Genomic DNA, 19,395 nt, shown 5'->3' on the forward strand with positions numbered 1-19,395 from the left:
TTAAGGCAAACGCTTAAAAATCAAGATCAATATACAATATACAATTCAAAAACAAACATAAAAGTGAAAAAATTAAAAAGTATAAAATGTTAGTTAGTTCCCAGATGAGTTATGAGTGAATAACCGGAAAATTATTGAAATTAACTAACACAAATGTCATGTCATAACCTAACCATAATCATCGAGATAAACAGTATCTAGTTGTATTTCTCTTAACATAGAAAAAAAAATATTAGAGCATCTGTTACATTTTCCAAAATAATGAATGTTCATTGTTAAAATAATCATCTAGTGGCAAAAAAAAATATAATTAAATAAAAATAAACAGTTGGTTTGAAAAAACATTTATTATCACCATAATAGTATTCGTCAAGAAATTATAAATTTATAATAAAAGAAAGATGTAACAAACAACACTTGGCCAAACACACGATATTGTTATTAACATATTATTGATAAAATGGCACGAATACAAATGACAAACATTTGGAAGTTGTCAAGTAAAATATTTATCCATAACAATAATAATCTCAACTAAAGCTTAGTCGAATAAATAACCATCACTCGACCGTCGACATTGTACCGATATGTTAATGAATAACAAAACTAGGCAGGCAAGAGATCAAAATCGTCGCTGACTAAAACCATTGGTACATGCTCTTCATCAATGTTGGGTTCCGAACTATAGGTACATAACTGTAGTTCTTTTAACTTCCATCCCCAGTCCATTTTTTGTACAGCATGTAAACTCTCTGCCTCATTGTGATGTCTCAGTAACATTGATTCCTGTAATGATTATAAAATATTTAAATATTTGTTTAAAAATATTTATAATTTATGAAATTATTACCTTAATTTTTTCCCATTTGTCATCTACATCTTGTAGCCATGACAAAAAAAGACGGCCATTGTAACGGGATCTTGCATGTCTGTCTTTCTCTTCTTCTTGCTCAGGTGTCATAATGTTATAAACTTCATCATCCTTGAGTATAGTACATACAGAAAATGGTAAAAGCTGATTAGCTAATGCACGAGCTGCACGTCCATGAACCCTGAGTATCTCTTGTTCAACACTCAACACCAATTTTTCTTTTTCTACTATGTGCTAAATAAATCATAAAATCATGGTAGTGTTATTATATAAATATTATTTTTGTTTAGGCTAACTGAACAAACCTGTACACGAAGTCTTTGTCTCTCCTTTTCCTGTTCAACAAACAGCTTTTTCAACTGTTCATGTAAATTGGCTGGTGATGGGGTTTGTGTATTTACTACACGGCTATTAGAATTACCAGCCAAAACATATGTGCATCTGTTCATTAGATAGTCTTTAAATCCAGATGGTGGTTTTGGTTGCACAGGAAACAAATTCTTACGTCTCTTATCAATCTACAAAAAATAAATATAGTATAATAATAACATATATAAATAAAAACAGCAATTTAATATATCATTATTTAACCAATTTACTTGTTTTCTAATGTTTAAAAACATCTGATAGCAATTGGTAACTGGAGCAGGTTCACTGGTTGTGCCGGACGGATTAGTTTCTACAGTAGTAACATTGGCGGCAGATGAAGTATCACTAGTTTCGGATTCAGTACGGCTAGCTTTCAATTTGCGTCGTCTTGGATGAAGTTCCATACCTGACAATTCAGCAGTTGCAGTAGATTCAGACGTTGTAGTCGCAGTAGCTGCAGCAGCAGTAGTTGCCTGTTTGTCATCTCCAGAAACGTTGGCCGATACATTTTCAGTTTGTTCTGAACGAGTAGCAGACGGCGAAGGGTTACCTGATCCTACATCTACTGTCACAGCAGCTGGTGATGCAGTTTGAGCCAACTGTTCATCGGGAACAATTGGAGAAGTACCACGACTTGGTGCACCACTACTGTTACTGCCGCATCTGTTAGATGACCGTAATACTCTGGTTTGAGGAGACTTTTGTTCTTCAACAGCTATTGTATCAGAAGTTGCTTTTTGCGGAGACTTAGGTGAGTTAGGTTGATTAGATGCCGGTGGTGACTCTTCAGATGGCACTACATACGGTAATGCTGTATGATGATGTGATCGATTACCATTCTTGCCATTTGTTCTTGTACCCGTGTCGGCATCAGTAGTAGGTATCACAATTTTTAATGGGGGTACTTTGGGGCCACCTCCAGGACTGTCAGCATTAGAAGGTCCAGAACCACCAGATTTGTCCTCATCACTATCAGGTTTAGGACTAGAAGCTTCATTTTTACCTAAAAAAATGAAATATTTAATATTTTTTTTTTTACTTTATATCTAATAAAGTAGGGTGTGTTAAATTAAATTATCACTGTCTTTATAGTTTTGGGTAAAATCAATAGTTCAATTAAATGCAACAATAATATAATAAACTACATATTATATGATTTATATTATAAATAATTAAATCAAAATACATATATATTTCTACCTGAAATATCTTCTAAGAGTTCTTAATATATTTTACAGATCAATAAATTCTACATGGTATTTTATACTAATTCATTATTTTAATTTAAATTACTATTTTATATTCAAAGTATAATATATGATAGTATGAAAAATATATTATTACTACTAACTAAAGATCATATTTGTATTTGTTTTTTTTCTAAAACTAAAAATTTCTATAATTGTATAACTTATACATGATTAATATGCAAGGGTGCATTTTAATAAAAAAAAAACTAAATTGATACAATTTTTGAACAACTTAATGGAATTTTTCATTATGTTTTATATAGCCATTTATATATATATATAAACAAATAGTCTGCTACATCTTAATATCTATCAATACAGCATAACATTTAATTTAATTTAAAATAAATTATTATGACTTATAAGTTATAACATTTTAGGTTTAAACATATAAGTATATGATTAACTAATCTTAATACAAATTTTTAGTAATTTTATAGTTTAGGTACCTTAATCATATTCAGTTTTTTTGCAATAGCAAATCTTTAAGTTCTAATAACCATAAGAAATTTACTGATTTTAAATTTAACAAAATATTGTTTGATCATTTTGAAAGATTAATAGTTTAATATTAAAGTATCATTTTAAACCAATTGATAGTAACCATTAACATAGAAAGTGACTTATTAAATCATATTAAATTCAATATAAGTAAGTCACCTTTAGAACTTTGGCTATCTTCTTTGCGTTTTTTTTGGTTTAACTTCTTCGTCTTCTTCAACTAGAGGCCGTTTTAAATTATCTGCTTCTTTTAATGGCTTTGCAGTTGATTCATTTAATGAGCTATTTACAGTATCTGTTGCTTCAACTGAGTCACCATCTTTAGTTTCAGTTTCTTTAGAAGTACTAGCTGATGTACTCTCTGCTGGCGCACTAGTCGATACATTTGCAGTTGATTGAGAAATCGACGGACTGGGTGTATCTGGTTTTTCTTCAGTCTCAACAGTTTTTCTATAAATTAAAAGATTTATTATCTAATATGTTGTGTTTGACAAAAACACAAAATGTATTTTTTTTTTTTTATAATACTCACGTATCATTCGTCATGCTGGCGTTCTGTTCTTCAGCTATTTTCTTGTTCTTCTCATCCTGTCGAGCAGACGAACTCTTAAATTGATTATTACCCGTGTTGGTAAGTCTTAGTGTTACTCTAGGTGATGCATGTTGTTGTTTATCACTGTTTGCAGCATCTAAAATAAAATAAAAAAATACTATTAATAACAATAGGTAGCTATAAAATTAGAAAAAATGTTCAATATTTTTTTAATAATTATTTACATTATACAATATATTACATTAACAACTCGGTATTCACCAAAAATTAAAGATCAAAATATTAAATTGATTTGCAATAAAATATTTTTAGTAGGAACCTAGTCAATATTTTTTCTACAAAGACACTGATAAATATTGAATAATGAAATACTAAATCAAGCAATTTGATAAAACAAAAGCACACTAATTTGATAAGAAATTAATGATATACTAAGACCAATCAAATACTCATAAAAATAATAATTTAAAATTTTACTATAAAATGTTACATTAATTTAGGTAAACACAAGCAAGTGTGGACAAAAACATTCAAATTATATTCCAAGACATATTTTTCTAGAAATTACTAATTAGAAGATAAAAAATTATTTAAATCTAAAAATAATAATAAAATTAAGAGGAAAAAATGTACAATATAATTGTTTCATTCAAAATACCTATCTCAAAAATGAACCAACTATATATTATACTTTAATAAGGAAATGATAGATAGTCATAAATAAAAATAAAAATCTATATTGAAACTTAAAAGTAAATTATTTAATTTCAAATTGCATTTATGTATAAGAAAAACATATTTTTCAAGTCACAACTAGATTGCATAAAAACACTTTATTCTTATTATTCTTTTTTTTTATTATACAATTTATAAATCCTTATTGCAGAAATTATTATCATTACCATCAAATATCAATTAAAAATAAAGGTGGAACTAAGTTGCTGCCTACCTACTTTGTACCTACGATGTAGGTCAACTATAAAACTTGTGCCCGATATATTATTATAAACAAAACTCCAAAACAATGCGAACTAAACGAAAATTACAATCAGAGTGAATTGCATTGTTATTTTGTATAAAATATAAACAAATGTGACAAAAATCTTGGTATAAAATTTATTAATCATAAATTTAAAACTGTCGGAACCAATGTTAAAAATTAATATAAATAAATGTATTAATCTAATCAATCAATATAGTCATAATAAGCTAGTAACTCAATAACGACATACTTTTGTTTAATCCCATTTTTAATAATAAAAAAAAATATATATCTAATAAATACTCGCATAGTTGTGAAGTTGTATTTATTTTGTAAATGTTTTTACAAGTTACATTTCACTGTAAAATACGTTTAATGATTATTGATTATAGGTATATAGATCCTGATAAATGATTCGAAGTTCCTGATTATGGATGGTAACAAATGTTGAAACGCCTATTATTGAATATAGCGTTCAATCGTCTACGCATAAGACAAAAAAAAAATAAGTAATAAATAATAGTTTTCAAGAAAAGATAGTTAGTAGAGTAGTTAAGTTCGTAAGTTTATTTTATAATACTATATACCTCCTATATTATTATTACGGATGCCATGTGCACTATAAACCAAATCCTATATTGACTACTAAGTGGGGATACTGACAATAGTCGGCAAGTTTCGTGTTTCCAAACAATATGATGTTATTGTTTATGTACCATGTATACACTAATTTAAATCGACTTGGATATTTCAGGTAAAGTTCGCAACGTCCATACTACTATTTCATGATGAACACAATGACATTCGTTTCGTATTTGGAGTTTTTCAATAAGTTAGAATCGGTACGTACAGACAAATACCATGACAAATTGTTGTGATTTTTGGAATTGAAAATGTTCAAATACGAAGCCCAGCACTCTACCAATGTTTCACAATTATAATTATTAATTATTATTTATAACGGACAAGAAAAACAATTACAAGCGCGCTAACCCCGTTCGTTTCTCAACCAGCGGCTTTCTCCGCAGTCCGTCGTATAACCTCCTCCTAATGCAACGCTTACAGCGGGCTGCCGTTTTCCCGCAAGTCTCGCACTGCGCTTCGCCGGATTCACAGACCTCATGATGACCGTCGTCTTGGAGGCGAAATGTGCTGATAAATCACTGAACGTAATCGATTTCTGGGCCGACAAGACACGGTCCAGAAATCGGGGCAAAAATAAGGGACACAATTAATTATTGTCGACCGTAGGCGACTGAAGACGCGTATGGTGCTACCAGCAGGGGGTATGGAAACCGACAATCGGTTATAGCCTTATAGGTATTATTGTGAAAAGTGTTGGACAGGGTATGTTACATAATAATACTACGAAGTTTTAAATGTGACGAATGATGATAGTGTATCACACAGAGCGGTCGCAGTGTCGGCAACGATCAGCCCAAGTTTTCGGTATGACCCGAGTTGTATCGCGCAGACATTTTCCCGTCTCTTGGCCCACGAATACATCATCAAAACTATACGAATTTAATATATTCGTACATTATTATATCATTTATATCCGTGTAACTCGTCACGGCGCAGACTGCAACGAGCGACCGATTGAAAAAAAATACAAATTATCATCGGTTTCGTCGACGACGTTAGCGTGGAACGGGTGAAGAAAGGAATTATAAAGACAATAAAAACCAAAACCGCGATAAAAATGTTGTCGTCGGATTAGACGATCACGCTGTATACGCCGCTCGACCATTGTACGCGCACAAAAGGCGGTTGGGAAACGTGACAACGTCGCTTTGACAAATCGAAATATTCTTCCCCCACCCCCGGATTGAAACCGCGCCGAGCACCGCATGCAACCGCTACCACCCGCTGGCGTACAACGCGCCGCGTAAACATCAGCTCTTTTGTGTGCCAGCATGTGTGTGCTGTGTTGCGTGTGTGAGTGAATCTGTTTCGAGACCGTTTCCAAAACGCGCACGCCTTAACCATGTGAAAACAAAAAAAATGCACCGACCGAGGGGTTGGGGAAGCGGGGGGGGGGGGAGCGGACAACAAAAGCATCGGCAGGCATGATGCAAACGTCGAAATCGTATTATAATCATTGTTATTATTTTGTGTACAGTAAAAGAGAAAAATCGAGTTCTGACCTCAGCCGCGGCGGCGACACGAACGCGACCCGTCGTCATTCTGTCGCATCGACGGGCGGGGGGGTAAGGCCCGGACACTGGATTTTGAAAGGCTCAAAACTCGACGAAAAACGCGAGACGGACCTCCGGACGGCGTTTCAGAAGAGTTCGGAGCAATGCGGCTGCTGTGACTGGTGTTGTGCTGTTGTTGTTACCGGAGAGGCGAAAACGACACGGCGACGACTCGAGGACCTGGACGACGCACAATCGTTGTAGTATTAGGCTGATGGTTGTACCCGGACGCGTTCGCCGACACTGGCGACCGGCGAGCGCGTCTCCTCGTGGTCCGCTTGCGCTGCAGAGCCGCCGATCGTACACCGTGTCGAGTTCGGCGTTCAAGGTCGGCGGCTGCGGCGGCAACGTCTACAACTATATTGTATTATACCTGTACGAATGACACTCGACGACGTTCACCGTCGCGTTATCCTACATCATCTATACGCCAGCAATAGTAACCATATACTGACTAAAGTATCGTAGTAGTAGTAGTAGTAGTAGTAGTGGTAGGTAGCTGCTGCTAAATTAGTGCGTAAACGCATCGACTGTTCGGCCTTCGGCGTTTCTTTCGTTTTTCAAATTTACGAACCAACAGTTTTTGCTTTCAACCCATCACGTAAGCCCAAACTTAATGAATTATAGGTGGCCAAAGTGTAGAGTATTCCTCGAAAGAGCCTCCCCATTTGATACAGAAGATCCGCCGCGGTATCGACGGAACCGTCGGCTTTCATTCGAGAAATTCGGGTTGCGTATAGCCCAGCGGGACAGCAGATTGGTTTGGGGAGGACTTAAATATTAGATAATATATATTATGCTCTTTTGTGTGATAGGTTTCATCTCGCGGAAGAGATTTCTCCGGGCATACCTGCTATAACAAAAACGCTATTGTATAGCTGTAGAATTGGAACTTGTATTTTCATAAGATTTTTTAAATTTATTCAGTATAATTATGTTTATGATTAATATTTTTCATACGAATGCAATAAAATAAAAAAACGAGTCAAAATCAATCGTTATATTTGAATGCAATGATTTATTGTCACGTTTAAATATATATAATAACAACTACACCATCACTATTACATTATATAACACCCCGGTAGTTCGGTCTTTGGCATCATTTCCCGATTTCCGGCTTTTCGTTATTTATAAGCGATATTCATAAATTATGAGCTTTCAACTTGAACTTCCTTAGAAACGTAATACACAGAATGTTTAGGAGATAAAATATTTACGTATATACTATATAGGTATTTATTTTAGTATTTTACTAAATATAAATCTGAACAATGAATTTGAACTTTTGTCAATAATTATTAGTTCATAATATTATGACGATATAAAGATCATGATGATTAAGGAATTAGGAAATTTAAGATCATTAGTCATTACTATATTTACTTTACTCAAAAGATAGAATGATAATTTATAACTGACCGTTCAGGTTACGTTTATGATTTATTTATAATAAATAATTATAACATTGTTTTTACGAATCAGAATTATAAACAAAATAACACTGCAGATATATAATTTTTTTATAATACAATTAATTTGAATGGAAATCTTTAGTAATTTTAACAAAAAAACTATTAGAATAAGTTAAAATATTATATAATAATAAATAAAGCATGCTTAAACGCTTAAACATATTATTTTTATACTATAAATAGTATAATTTATTATTTTAAAAATGTTTAAAATATATATATACTATCAGCCAGATAAAATAATAAAAATTTATAAAAGTGGTAGAAATTATTTTAAATATATACTTTTATTATGATTTATTGTTATCTTTTCCATACTGATAAAATTAACAAATATATAATATTAACATTGGGACACCATTATCACCACTATTGTGAAAAGTTCAACAAATATATTATAACATTTTGAAATGTTTCAATTTTTATAAAAATGAAAAACCATTATGCAAATATAAGAATTGATAATTTGAACATTGAACATTAATCAAAATATGTTTTAATTATTTAATTTGCGAATAATGAAATTCAAAACAATAACTTCACATATTTTAAGATATAGGTCGTATTACACGTCTTATACTGACTATACTGTGCAACTATTAAAGTACAAACTACTAAGTTACCTAAGTATTGTATTGTAAATTGTAATAATAATATATTACGTATTTTATTATGTATTATGTAACATTTAAATTTACGAAAACCAAAATTTATTTTAGCCTTTTAATATAAATACCAAAATAATTGTTGTAGTCAAATTCAAATAAATGTGATGAAAATAAAATAATTATTAATTACAACATCATAAGATCATCTGCTTATTAATAATCACTGATAACAATATTTTATATAAAAATCCATTTCGCATACTCAGTGTTCAGTCGCAGATCTGTCACAATTTATAATATGGCACTAATTTATTTTATTTATAAATATCATTGCATGTAGTATTATTTATCTTTTATATATTTTAAATCAATTTCATTCTTTAAATTTATTTTCATATTTTCTACTCATAACATTAACTGCTATGCAAGTCATGTAAATAATTGTTATGCCCTAATAATAAAATTTGCATGTAATTCTTTGCATTTATGTCTGTGTTCTATTATAATGTAATAATTTGTTATCATAATTACTTATATACATATTAAAGATAGATGATATACGTAAATATATCCTAATCATAATTCATAATACACTATGAATTATTATAAAATACAAATTACAAAATAACTGTTTGAATACGAATAAAATTAAATACAATTATTAAATTCCCAATGTGTAACCTGAAATGTATACAACATCGTCATGCACTAGAAAAATTTAAATTTCATAAAAAAATCATATATTTCCAATGATTCATCATTCATTGCAAATTTTCGAAACGAATTTCTCTTTGCAATGTTTGTGCACTGCAAATATGACTCAACATCATGCACATGTGTATAGTATAATTATTTTTCTATTTTAAAATATTGAAAAAAAATATTAACGGTATATATATTTTTCTTTGTACATGGACTATTTTAAACAAATTTAAATAAATCCAAGGTTTGGAAAGAGGATCAATACAAATTTATCACTTTATGTGTAGGATTGAAAATTACCATTAACATTTGGTAATATTCTGTATATTTAATATATACGTAGAAACACGTTATAACGTAGGTATATACTTCAAGCTATAAAAATAAAATATAATATTAAACTCAACACGACACGGCAAGTTGTGAATGTAGCTTAAGAGACCAGAACCACGGTAATCTACACAGATAAACGTGACCACAGTCTACAGTTATTTAATATATAATTGTAAACCTGTAACACTTACAGATATTGGAACCAATACCAAATGACACGAAAAAGATAAATATTTAAATTGATTTAGGTAACTATAGAAGTAAATTATTGCTTTTTTAATTTTGCAATAATAAGATATTTCATATTGTTAAATTGTTGACAATTAATGTGTTCTCGCATTTACAGAATACAAAAAAAAAGACACAATTGAATGGATATATTTTGAACAGCTTTTCTAAAAGCTCACGAGTGACAAGCATATACTAAATAATGATATGTACCTACTCTATGTATATAATACATAAGTTTAAAATAAAATATAATCACAAATGTATGGTAAATTGCTAAATTAAATATGTTATATTCAAATTTTTATTTCTAAAGCGGATCGCATAGTCAAAATACAACTGTGCGTGATTAATTGTATAAGTGCTATCTAAAAAAAATATACTTATAAAATAAAATGGTAGGTTTAATAAATTTCAAACAATCAATATATTTATGACGTTATATTCAAGAAGATACCTATGCCAAAATATACAGTCAAATAATATTTTTATAAAATCCATAATGGCATTTGGTAGGAAGGTAAGAGGTAACTATGACAACGGAAGTTGGCAGACGCATGGACATGTGAAAATATAGTGTATAATATAATTTATAAATGTACAGTATAAATAATATTCTAACATAATATAGAAACAAAACTAATTGTGTTTAAATCAAAACAATCAAGTGCCAGTTAGATTATAAACCTTTTAATGAAGTGTTCTTAGAAGGTTTATTAGATTAGTCCAGTAAACAAATTTAGTGACGACATGAGGTGTACAAAATGACTAAGCTGCAATAGGTCCCAACGTTGTATTGTCATGGTAATAATATGATGGTATTATGTAATAATATAAAAAAAAATAAGTACATGTTAAATATTAGTCAACATACTTTTTAAGCTTTTACACGATTTCTACGTTTGTATAATGTATATATTATATTAGTATGCTAGTTAGGGTTACTACAGAAGTTGTATCGTTAACATGATATAGTCACTTAATAATAAGACTTGATGCTCACATAGTCGCATGTGTTGACTCATCTTAATATGTATATACCTATAACATTGAAAATTTGTTTTCAACAAAATCCATTTTGTACTGTTAGTTAAGTTAGTTTATTATTTTAATAAACCAACGACCGCAACACTCAACAGTAGTGGCCATTGTCAAGATTAAATTACATAAAGATAATATATAGAAGTATAACGATGTACATAATAATATGATCATTTAAAGGCTACTTAAATACTACAGGTAACCACGGTAGTGCGATATCATGATGAGAAGATCTGAAGCTACGATGAATTTGATCGAGGAGTAGGAGATTAATGTTGTGTTAGTTTTAATATTACAAAAAATCGACCTTGAAAGTAAGAATATTATTTGTGAGCTCTTGATGGTTGAGCATTTTTAAATTTTAATATTTTATTTATTTATTACTCGCTTTAAAACTAAAATAACAAAAAACCCAACAAGAGAACATTTAATATGCTTACCTATAAATGTTATAATAAGTCAATTTACTTTAATTTTAAACTTAACAATATTGATTCTGCTGAACGTAAATTTAGTATATGTTGTACAATTATATAAGACGGAGATAATGTAGATGATGAAGAATGTAGGCATTCAAATAGGCGATTCGATTGCTAGTTTAATCCACATAACAAGTATAATACATAGGTAAATGTTAAGTCCTAGATCTATAAATCTTAGTTTAATAAAATACATTTTTAAAATGCACGAAAGTTCAAGAATAAAAGAATTTATCACTGCACTTAATAGTTTTAAATGTAAATTACATTTCAAGGTTAGTATAATGTATTTTATTAATAAATACATTTTATTTTATATATTACTTTAATACTTTCGACATGAAGTATTTAGAACGTATTATTTTAGTATTAAAAATATCATATTATACCTATATAAAAATATACTAGGTAGTTTATGATTTACATGATATTTGAAAAAACAAAAATTAAAATATCCTTAAACTAATATCAACAATATCCTAAAATCGTAATTTTAATTATTTAAAAGTAAAATTGATGCGATTGGTAAAAAGTAAATAGTCATATTACTATATATTAGTACCGTATTTTTGAATTTTCCGCTCAGTGGCAACAACTAATATTGATGTTCTAAGACATATGATAAAATGTAATTCATTTTATAGCAAATTAACTGTATAAGAAGTAAAGTAATAATTATGAAAATACTCGTATGAATAAAATAATGAATATTTAAAAAAAATTAGCTAACCGGGGAAATAGCCTCTAGTTGCTTTGCTCGGTTCGCTCCCTAAATACGGCCATGCGTCATCATAGTATAAATGTTCATGAAGATATACTATTTTATTATGTACGTTATAAAAACAAATGCAATCAATCAACAATAAATATAAATGAGTTTAATGCCTTCGTATAAGTTGATAAAAAAAAATTGTGAACTGACGTTTTAATATTATGTTTATACTTCTTATCTCCATCACTATTTGTTTTGTAGAGTGATAGCACAGAATAGATTTAATCTATTCTGTGGTGATAGAGCTATCATATAAGTTTTTTTTAATTTCGTCGTTTCTCAATAAGTGATAAAACATTAAAATAAATATTAACATTAGAAACCTTATTTAAAATCACTTAAAAAGTTTAAAACGTATGCTGTTTATTCACTTATATTTCACATCAATAACATAATAAATTTCCTACTTGGCTACTTAGTACTTATACAATTATTCTAATTATAAATTATTATAATGAAAATATATTTTCGACTGACTATTAAGTAAGTACTTACATTTTGTATATGTTCATAATGAGTTACCTGTAATTTGATTAGATAGTTGGGTATAAAGTACAAATAAGTCAAAAGGAATAATTAATATTATAATATAACATTTAATAAAACGCGTAAAATACGATTGAGAACAGAATTTTTGGTAACACGATTGACAACGCTCGATTTTTTTTTTCAACGTTGCCAAATTTAATAATATTATTGTCGAACGATAATTTGAGCACGATAGTCGATAATGTGTTGATACAAGATATTTATCAGATTTATTGGATGTATTAGTAACTTAGATACTAGAATACTAGATACACGATATGATGTACCGTAACGTCCGTAACTCATTTGTCAATTTGTTATATATTTCAGGGTTTGAAACCGAAACATAATTTTCCGATTTTGATTTCGGTTTTTAACGGTTGTAACCAGTATTCAAAATCGGTATTCAATATCGGTTTCAAGCTCTGACATATTTATTACATTTTCATGCATATAATATATATATTGCATAATTTAAAATTGTATAAGTTCATAAAATTATTATAGTTATAATCATGAATACTGTTCCAAATCTTTTTATTTATTAGATGACAGGTACCCATCATATATTTATATAAGGTTATTATAATTATTGACTTTTTGAATATTTATTTTATGTTTATATTATTGAATCGTTTAAAATTACGAACAAGTAAGTACATATTAGGAATTTAATAATATAATTTGGAAGAATATTGCTTATAATTTTTACTTAATTATTGTTAATTTAAAGTCACCTACTGTGCAGCAAAAACGTATGCATATGGAATTATTAAAAGTTCAAAAATATAAATATTTATCAACACTAAATATCAGTTAAACATGAAAATCACTATTATAAGAGTACCTAAATTAAATCTCTACTCCATTCTCCCTTCCTCCTACGTGAGAATACCCATGATGCTTGTGTATAATAGGTATAAGTTATATAGTCATAATTATTTTATAAAAAATGAATTTATTAATAATAATTTGTGTTATTAAACATTTTTTATGAAGGGTATAATGTATTACTGATTATATTTCTACTATTTTAGATCATAAAACTGATTACCAAAACATTATGGTTTCTAATACGGTTCTGCCCTGCCTTTCCGTATATGTGTGGTCATTTTTTAATATAACATTATTTGTATATCGGTTCAAGAACTTTATGTTGTTTAAAAAACAAAATATAGTGATATATACTGATATCAACGTTTTAAAAAAAATACAATTTTTATTTTTATTTGTCGATGTATACATTTTAAATTACTTCTAATCTAAAATTAATTAAGAAACGTATAGTTACAACAATTAAGTATCATATCTTAATTGAATAGTTGATAATAGAATTTGTTTAGATTATATATAAAGAAAAGTTCAATGGTCAAAGGAAACAAATTATTTAATATTTTGCACTGGTTGTGGGTATGGTAATTTAATAAAAAAAAAAATGAATGAAAACTAACTTAACTATTTGTATGAAATTACGAAACAAGACGATGACCTTCAATTTTTGGATGTATGAAACGTTTACAATATATCAAAAGAAGGGTCAACAACATAATACTTAAAAATTTAGTTGAGTAAAAACACTATTGCAAGTGGCCAAGTTAGCAAGACCGCAAATGGTTTATTATATATTTATGTATTTTTTTTTTTTTTAGAAAACTGTTTTAAATAGTCTAAATAGTATATTTTATAAGTGTAACTTAACTATAATAACAAGATTGTTATAAGCAAAATAAGATAATTAAAGTCCCAAAAACATATAATAAAAACTCCCTAAAATTTGTGAATAATACCAATTTTTATTTCTAGTAGAATTTTTTAACCAAACATAAAAATAATTAGAGGATTACTTTGATCGGACAATTTTGATCGAAATATTATCCATTGACCGATTATAAAAAATCCAGGTCGATCACACGGTAAAATGACATTGTAAACTGTGGAAATCGTTTTATACATAAGTGGATTGTTTAAAAAGATTGATAGTTTTAAGTAGACATCGCCATTCGCCGGACGCCGATATATGAAGTATAAGACGTATATTCCGGGATAGCGTTCAATACATTACATTTGTACGCAGGCATCATGCTGTAATGAGTACTTGTCCTAGTTATTTTGAAAATTACATAAATAACTCTTAAAGATACTATGTCAGAGTTGAATGACATCATTGAAAGTGAAAAACGCAAAAATAAATAATATTTATGATGTCTTTATTTTAAACCATCTTGGGATATATAAATAAATAAATAAATACATATATAATAATATGAATAACTTATAATATTAAATTTTAAAATACAATGTTTATACCTATAAAATGATACACAAAAAAAATTAATATATTATGTAATATATATATAATATGTGCGTAGGTATATAAAAATGAATTGATAACAAACTAACAATAAATTAGCAAAGAAAAATTGATTGCTCTAGAATTTTAATTAATGATAATTAAAAAATGAATATCATTATTCTAGATATTTCATTTACGAAAACTAAATGAGATTTAGAAGAAATACTTAGTGTTCAATATATTAAACTGATAAATGCTAATTTAGATACACTTATTAATACATGAAAACAATTTGCTAATATTATGAGTTATGACGTATTATTGAAAATGTATAATGGTATAATATAATATTATACTTATCACATGCATTTGTATATTTTCCAAAGCATGATTACATAATTATAGCCTATAGGTAGATAATCTAGATTCACGTATTCAATTTTTAATCAATACAATTAAAACATAATAGACATAATTTCTTACAATATTTCTCTAGGATTCGAGTAACTGTTTTTGTAAAACATATTCTTATTATATTTATTTAATTACGTTTTTAAGTTATGTTTATACTTAGGAAATATTACAAATACTTATTAAATATTTATTAATGTGAAAACAAATTTAAAAATATAGTTTAATTATTTATTGTATTGATTATTTTTTGGTGTTCATTGTCTCATTGATATAATAATATTATAATATAATACAATGTACATTATGTATTTAGAATATTGAATACTTTTTATTTTAATATATTTTGTGTGTATTTTCCATTGTTGGGGCAATATTATTTTGAATTTGATAATGATCTTTAAATTACGTAATTTTAAACGATTGTGATTAAATTAGATTAAACTTCTTACTACTATCGATTTTTTTTATTTGTTCTATCTATCGGCACAAAAATTAAACTTAATTGGTATTGGTATACCGTATACACATTTCTCAGTTATATACTTGTCTTATATAAAACTCATTAAAGATTTTGTAATGCGTGGTTAATTTATCATTATTTAAAACAAAAATAAAAGTTAGTTAAATTGTATTAAGTTATAGTATAATTGGTGAATATTTTACTTTGAAATTTCAATTAGAGACTAATGTTAATTAATAAACTAAGTATTAAAGGTACCTGCACAAAATTACACTTATTACGTAATTAGTATGGAAAAATTTAATTTTAAATACCTACTTACTATATCAGAGGTTATTGAATTCGATTTTAATGCGATTATAGTTTATCAAGGATTTATTTTATATTAAATTAATCATTGTATTTTAAAAGTAATCTAATATTCTAAGTACGTTTGAAAAATAGTTCACCAAAGTAAACTTGGGCTTAAAAAATAAAATGTATCTCATAAAATGACAGTCAATAAATTATATTATTTAAAAAAATATCATTATAATATTGTAGTTATTGGTATTTATTCTTTGCGGTTGTAGCCGTTAGCTTATGACGAAATTAGAGCAGTTATCCAAACTATAATTACGACATTTTACAAAGAAATCTATTTTTATTTCATACTTTTCCTGAACTTTCTGTTATTCATAGCAGTACCCATATTCTAATTATAGTGTTTTTAATTTTAATATTTTATGTACTTGTACTTAATTAGTATTTGCTAATTTTTGATTACTAATTTCTAAGAATTCCGATGTTAATCAATATAAAAAATGTATTACACTATTCGTTTACTTCTAAATTTTCAACAAAACATATTATATTATATCGTTTAAAAACTACGGATACTTATTATTAAACGATTTAAGTAATTTATTTATAATTTCAACAGATAATTGAATTAAATTCCAGGGAAAAATCGCAGTTGAAATAATTAAATACATACAAATTGTAAGCATAAGATTGGTAGATGGAATTATTATTATACAATATACATACGTAAGTACTATATAATAATAATGAACATATACATTTTGATAGGTAGAAACTATAGTTATAGTATAAATATTTAAACACCAGAATTGTTTATAAACCATTTAATTATTACATATAAAAATGATTATACCTCTCTGGTTTCCAAAAATTATCATGATTTAGTTAAACCCACTCATAATTTATTTTATTTGATAAGTTTATAGTTTTTCAACATTTTTCTAAGAACTATAGTCAAGCAAAATATTTGATTCTACATACCTAAGCCTGTAAAAGATTTCCAATCAAAAGGTTACATAAGGCTGTTTAGCTTTTCTACTTCCCTCCTAAAATTTCTAATCAACTATAAAAAAATCATTTAAATAGTTTTCTTTTTCATTACGCGCAGCATTAATAATATAAAAAAGGCCTAAATTCCACATTTAATTTGTTGATTGTGATAATATATTTTAATATGTAAATGTAATGTTTTATAATTCATGTTATTTACTATTTGGATAACATCTGACCAATAATAGTATATTCTAATCAAATTGTACGTCTTAAATTATCAACGAATCCACAAGGAGAGAGTTATATGTAATTTAGTCCATAGTATTTTTTATATTTTAAGTGCCTACAGACTACGAGTATTAATAGTATCAATACATATATTGAATGGTGTATACTATATTATATTTACCGTTATGTCGGACAAATATAATGTTTCATGGTACAAATACTGAAATATTTCATAACTCAAGGTTAAAATAATTATTCAGAAGCAATGTAAAATTATTTCCAGGACGACTATGAACAATTTTTATGAATTTCAGCTCAAAATAAATGTTCTAACATGTTTATTTGTATAAATCTAATGATTGCATAAGTTCCGTTTTAAAAATAAAATCCTTTAACCAAAAAAAAAAAAAATGGTTCAAACATCGATTGAATGATTTTCTAAAAAAAAATTAAGACATTTGGAAAATGAAATTCATTCATTACACGTGGACACGAAACCAAATTTTTTTCTCTATATTATTTTTCTAACTATGAAACGATGATTGTCATTTTGACATCGTTAACATTTTATTTTGAGTATACGACGTTAACACAGACATAAAGCAAATCACAATATTTAGTCGAGCCCTCAGTTTAAGATTTATCAAATTAGTTAGTAAAAGGTAGTTGGTTTCGGGAACACTGCGGGACGACGATATCCTTGGTTCGGAGAAATTCGTATATTATACAACATTTTATTGCAATTCGACATAAACATATTAACAACAAATAACAATAAAATAATGGGCATTATATTATGCATAGACGACCGGAGAGAATTCGACACATTATAATGGGAACAAGCCGGTTTTTGCCGAAAAAACAGATGGAAAACACGTGATCATCGGTACAGCTGGCGACGAAGAATACGCCTACAATTATGGAACTACATAGTATTATGGCAACCAACAACAATATTATATTCGTCGCCGAAGAAAGTCGTCCCGACAACCGGACCGGCACCGGGACTGGGGCCGGGAAAGAGATTTGGTCGCGCGTCACCGAAGGAGGCGTAGATACGCGGGACGAAAAAAAGTTGACGAGAACGGGAAATACAAAAAATGTATATCAAAAAAAAAAAAAATCAGCAGCAGCAAAAATATTATAAAAAAAACTAAATACGATAATATTAGATATTAAATAATAATAATAATAATAATAATAATAATAATAGTAATAATAGCAATAATATTAATAATGAAAAACGGTTTAGGACTTTGCCGACACGTACTTGCGGTGGTCTTGTAACGTTTTTTGTACGCGCTCATGTTGCCGGTTTCCTCGTCGGTTCACAGCACGGTCATGGCGAAACAACGCAACGTCGCAGCGACGACGGTGAGTAGGTTGGTAGGGCGGTGGCGGCGGCGGACGAAATAATAATAATAATAATAATAATAATAATAATAGTAGTAGTAATAGTAATAATAAAAAAAAAAAGAGAGTAACGAACGGCGGCGGCGCGGGGCGGTGAGCCGGTGGCGGCGGCGACACACTACAGTGGCGAAGCGAAAGCGCCACCCGGACCGTTTCGGACGACGGCTTCGTCGTTATGTACGCGGCGCGATGCGTATACGTCGTTATCGTCGGTGTTCAGCGGCGGCGGTGTCTGCCGGGTGCGCGAGCGCTGCGGCACGACGGCGGGCGACAACAAGCGGCAACCGCGCGGCCAACGACCAACGGAACCGGGCGGTGCGGCGCTCGCGGTTGGCGGCTTGTGCGTCGACCGCCCGTCGCCAGGGCCGGGGGAGGCGGGTCGGCGGCCGCCGCGATAACAA

General features: G+C 29.0%; 1 protein-coding gene across 1 annotated transcript; it reads right to left on the reverse strand.

The window, feature by feature from the left end:
• Positions 1-328: 328 nt before the first annotated feature.
• On the reverse strand, positions 329-19,228 carry LOC132922259 (ankyrin repeat domain-containing protein 12). Its single transcript, XM_060985680.1, is given in 8 exon segments — positions 329-786; positions 851-1,105; positions 1,177-1,389; positions 1,471-2,243; positions 3,151-3,184; positions 3,186-3,441; positions 3,524-3,680; positions 18,852-19,228. Coding segments are annotated over 8 exon segments (1,905 nt in total). The 5' UTR covers positions 18,889-19,228; the 3' UTR covers positions 329-606.
• Between the last annotated feature and the right edge of the window lie 167 nt (positions 19,229-19,395).

The sequence above is a fragment of the Rhopalosiphum padi genome, chromosome 1 (assembly GCF_020882245.1).
Source record: "Rhopalosiphum padi isolate XX-2018 chromosome 1, ASM2088224v1, whole genome shotgun sequence".
Lineage (NCBI taxonomy): Eukaryota > Metazoa > Arthropoda > Insecta > Hemiptera > Aphididae > Rhopalosiphum > Rhopalosiphum padi.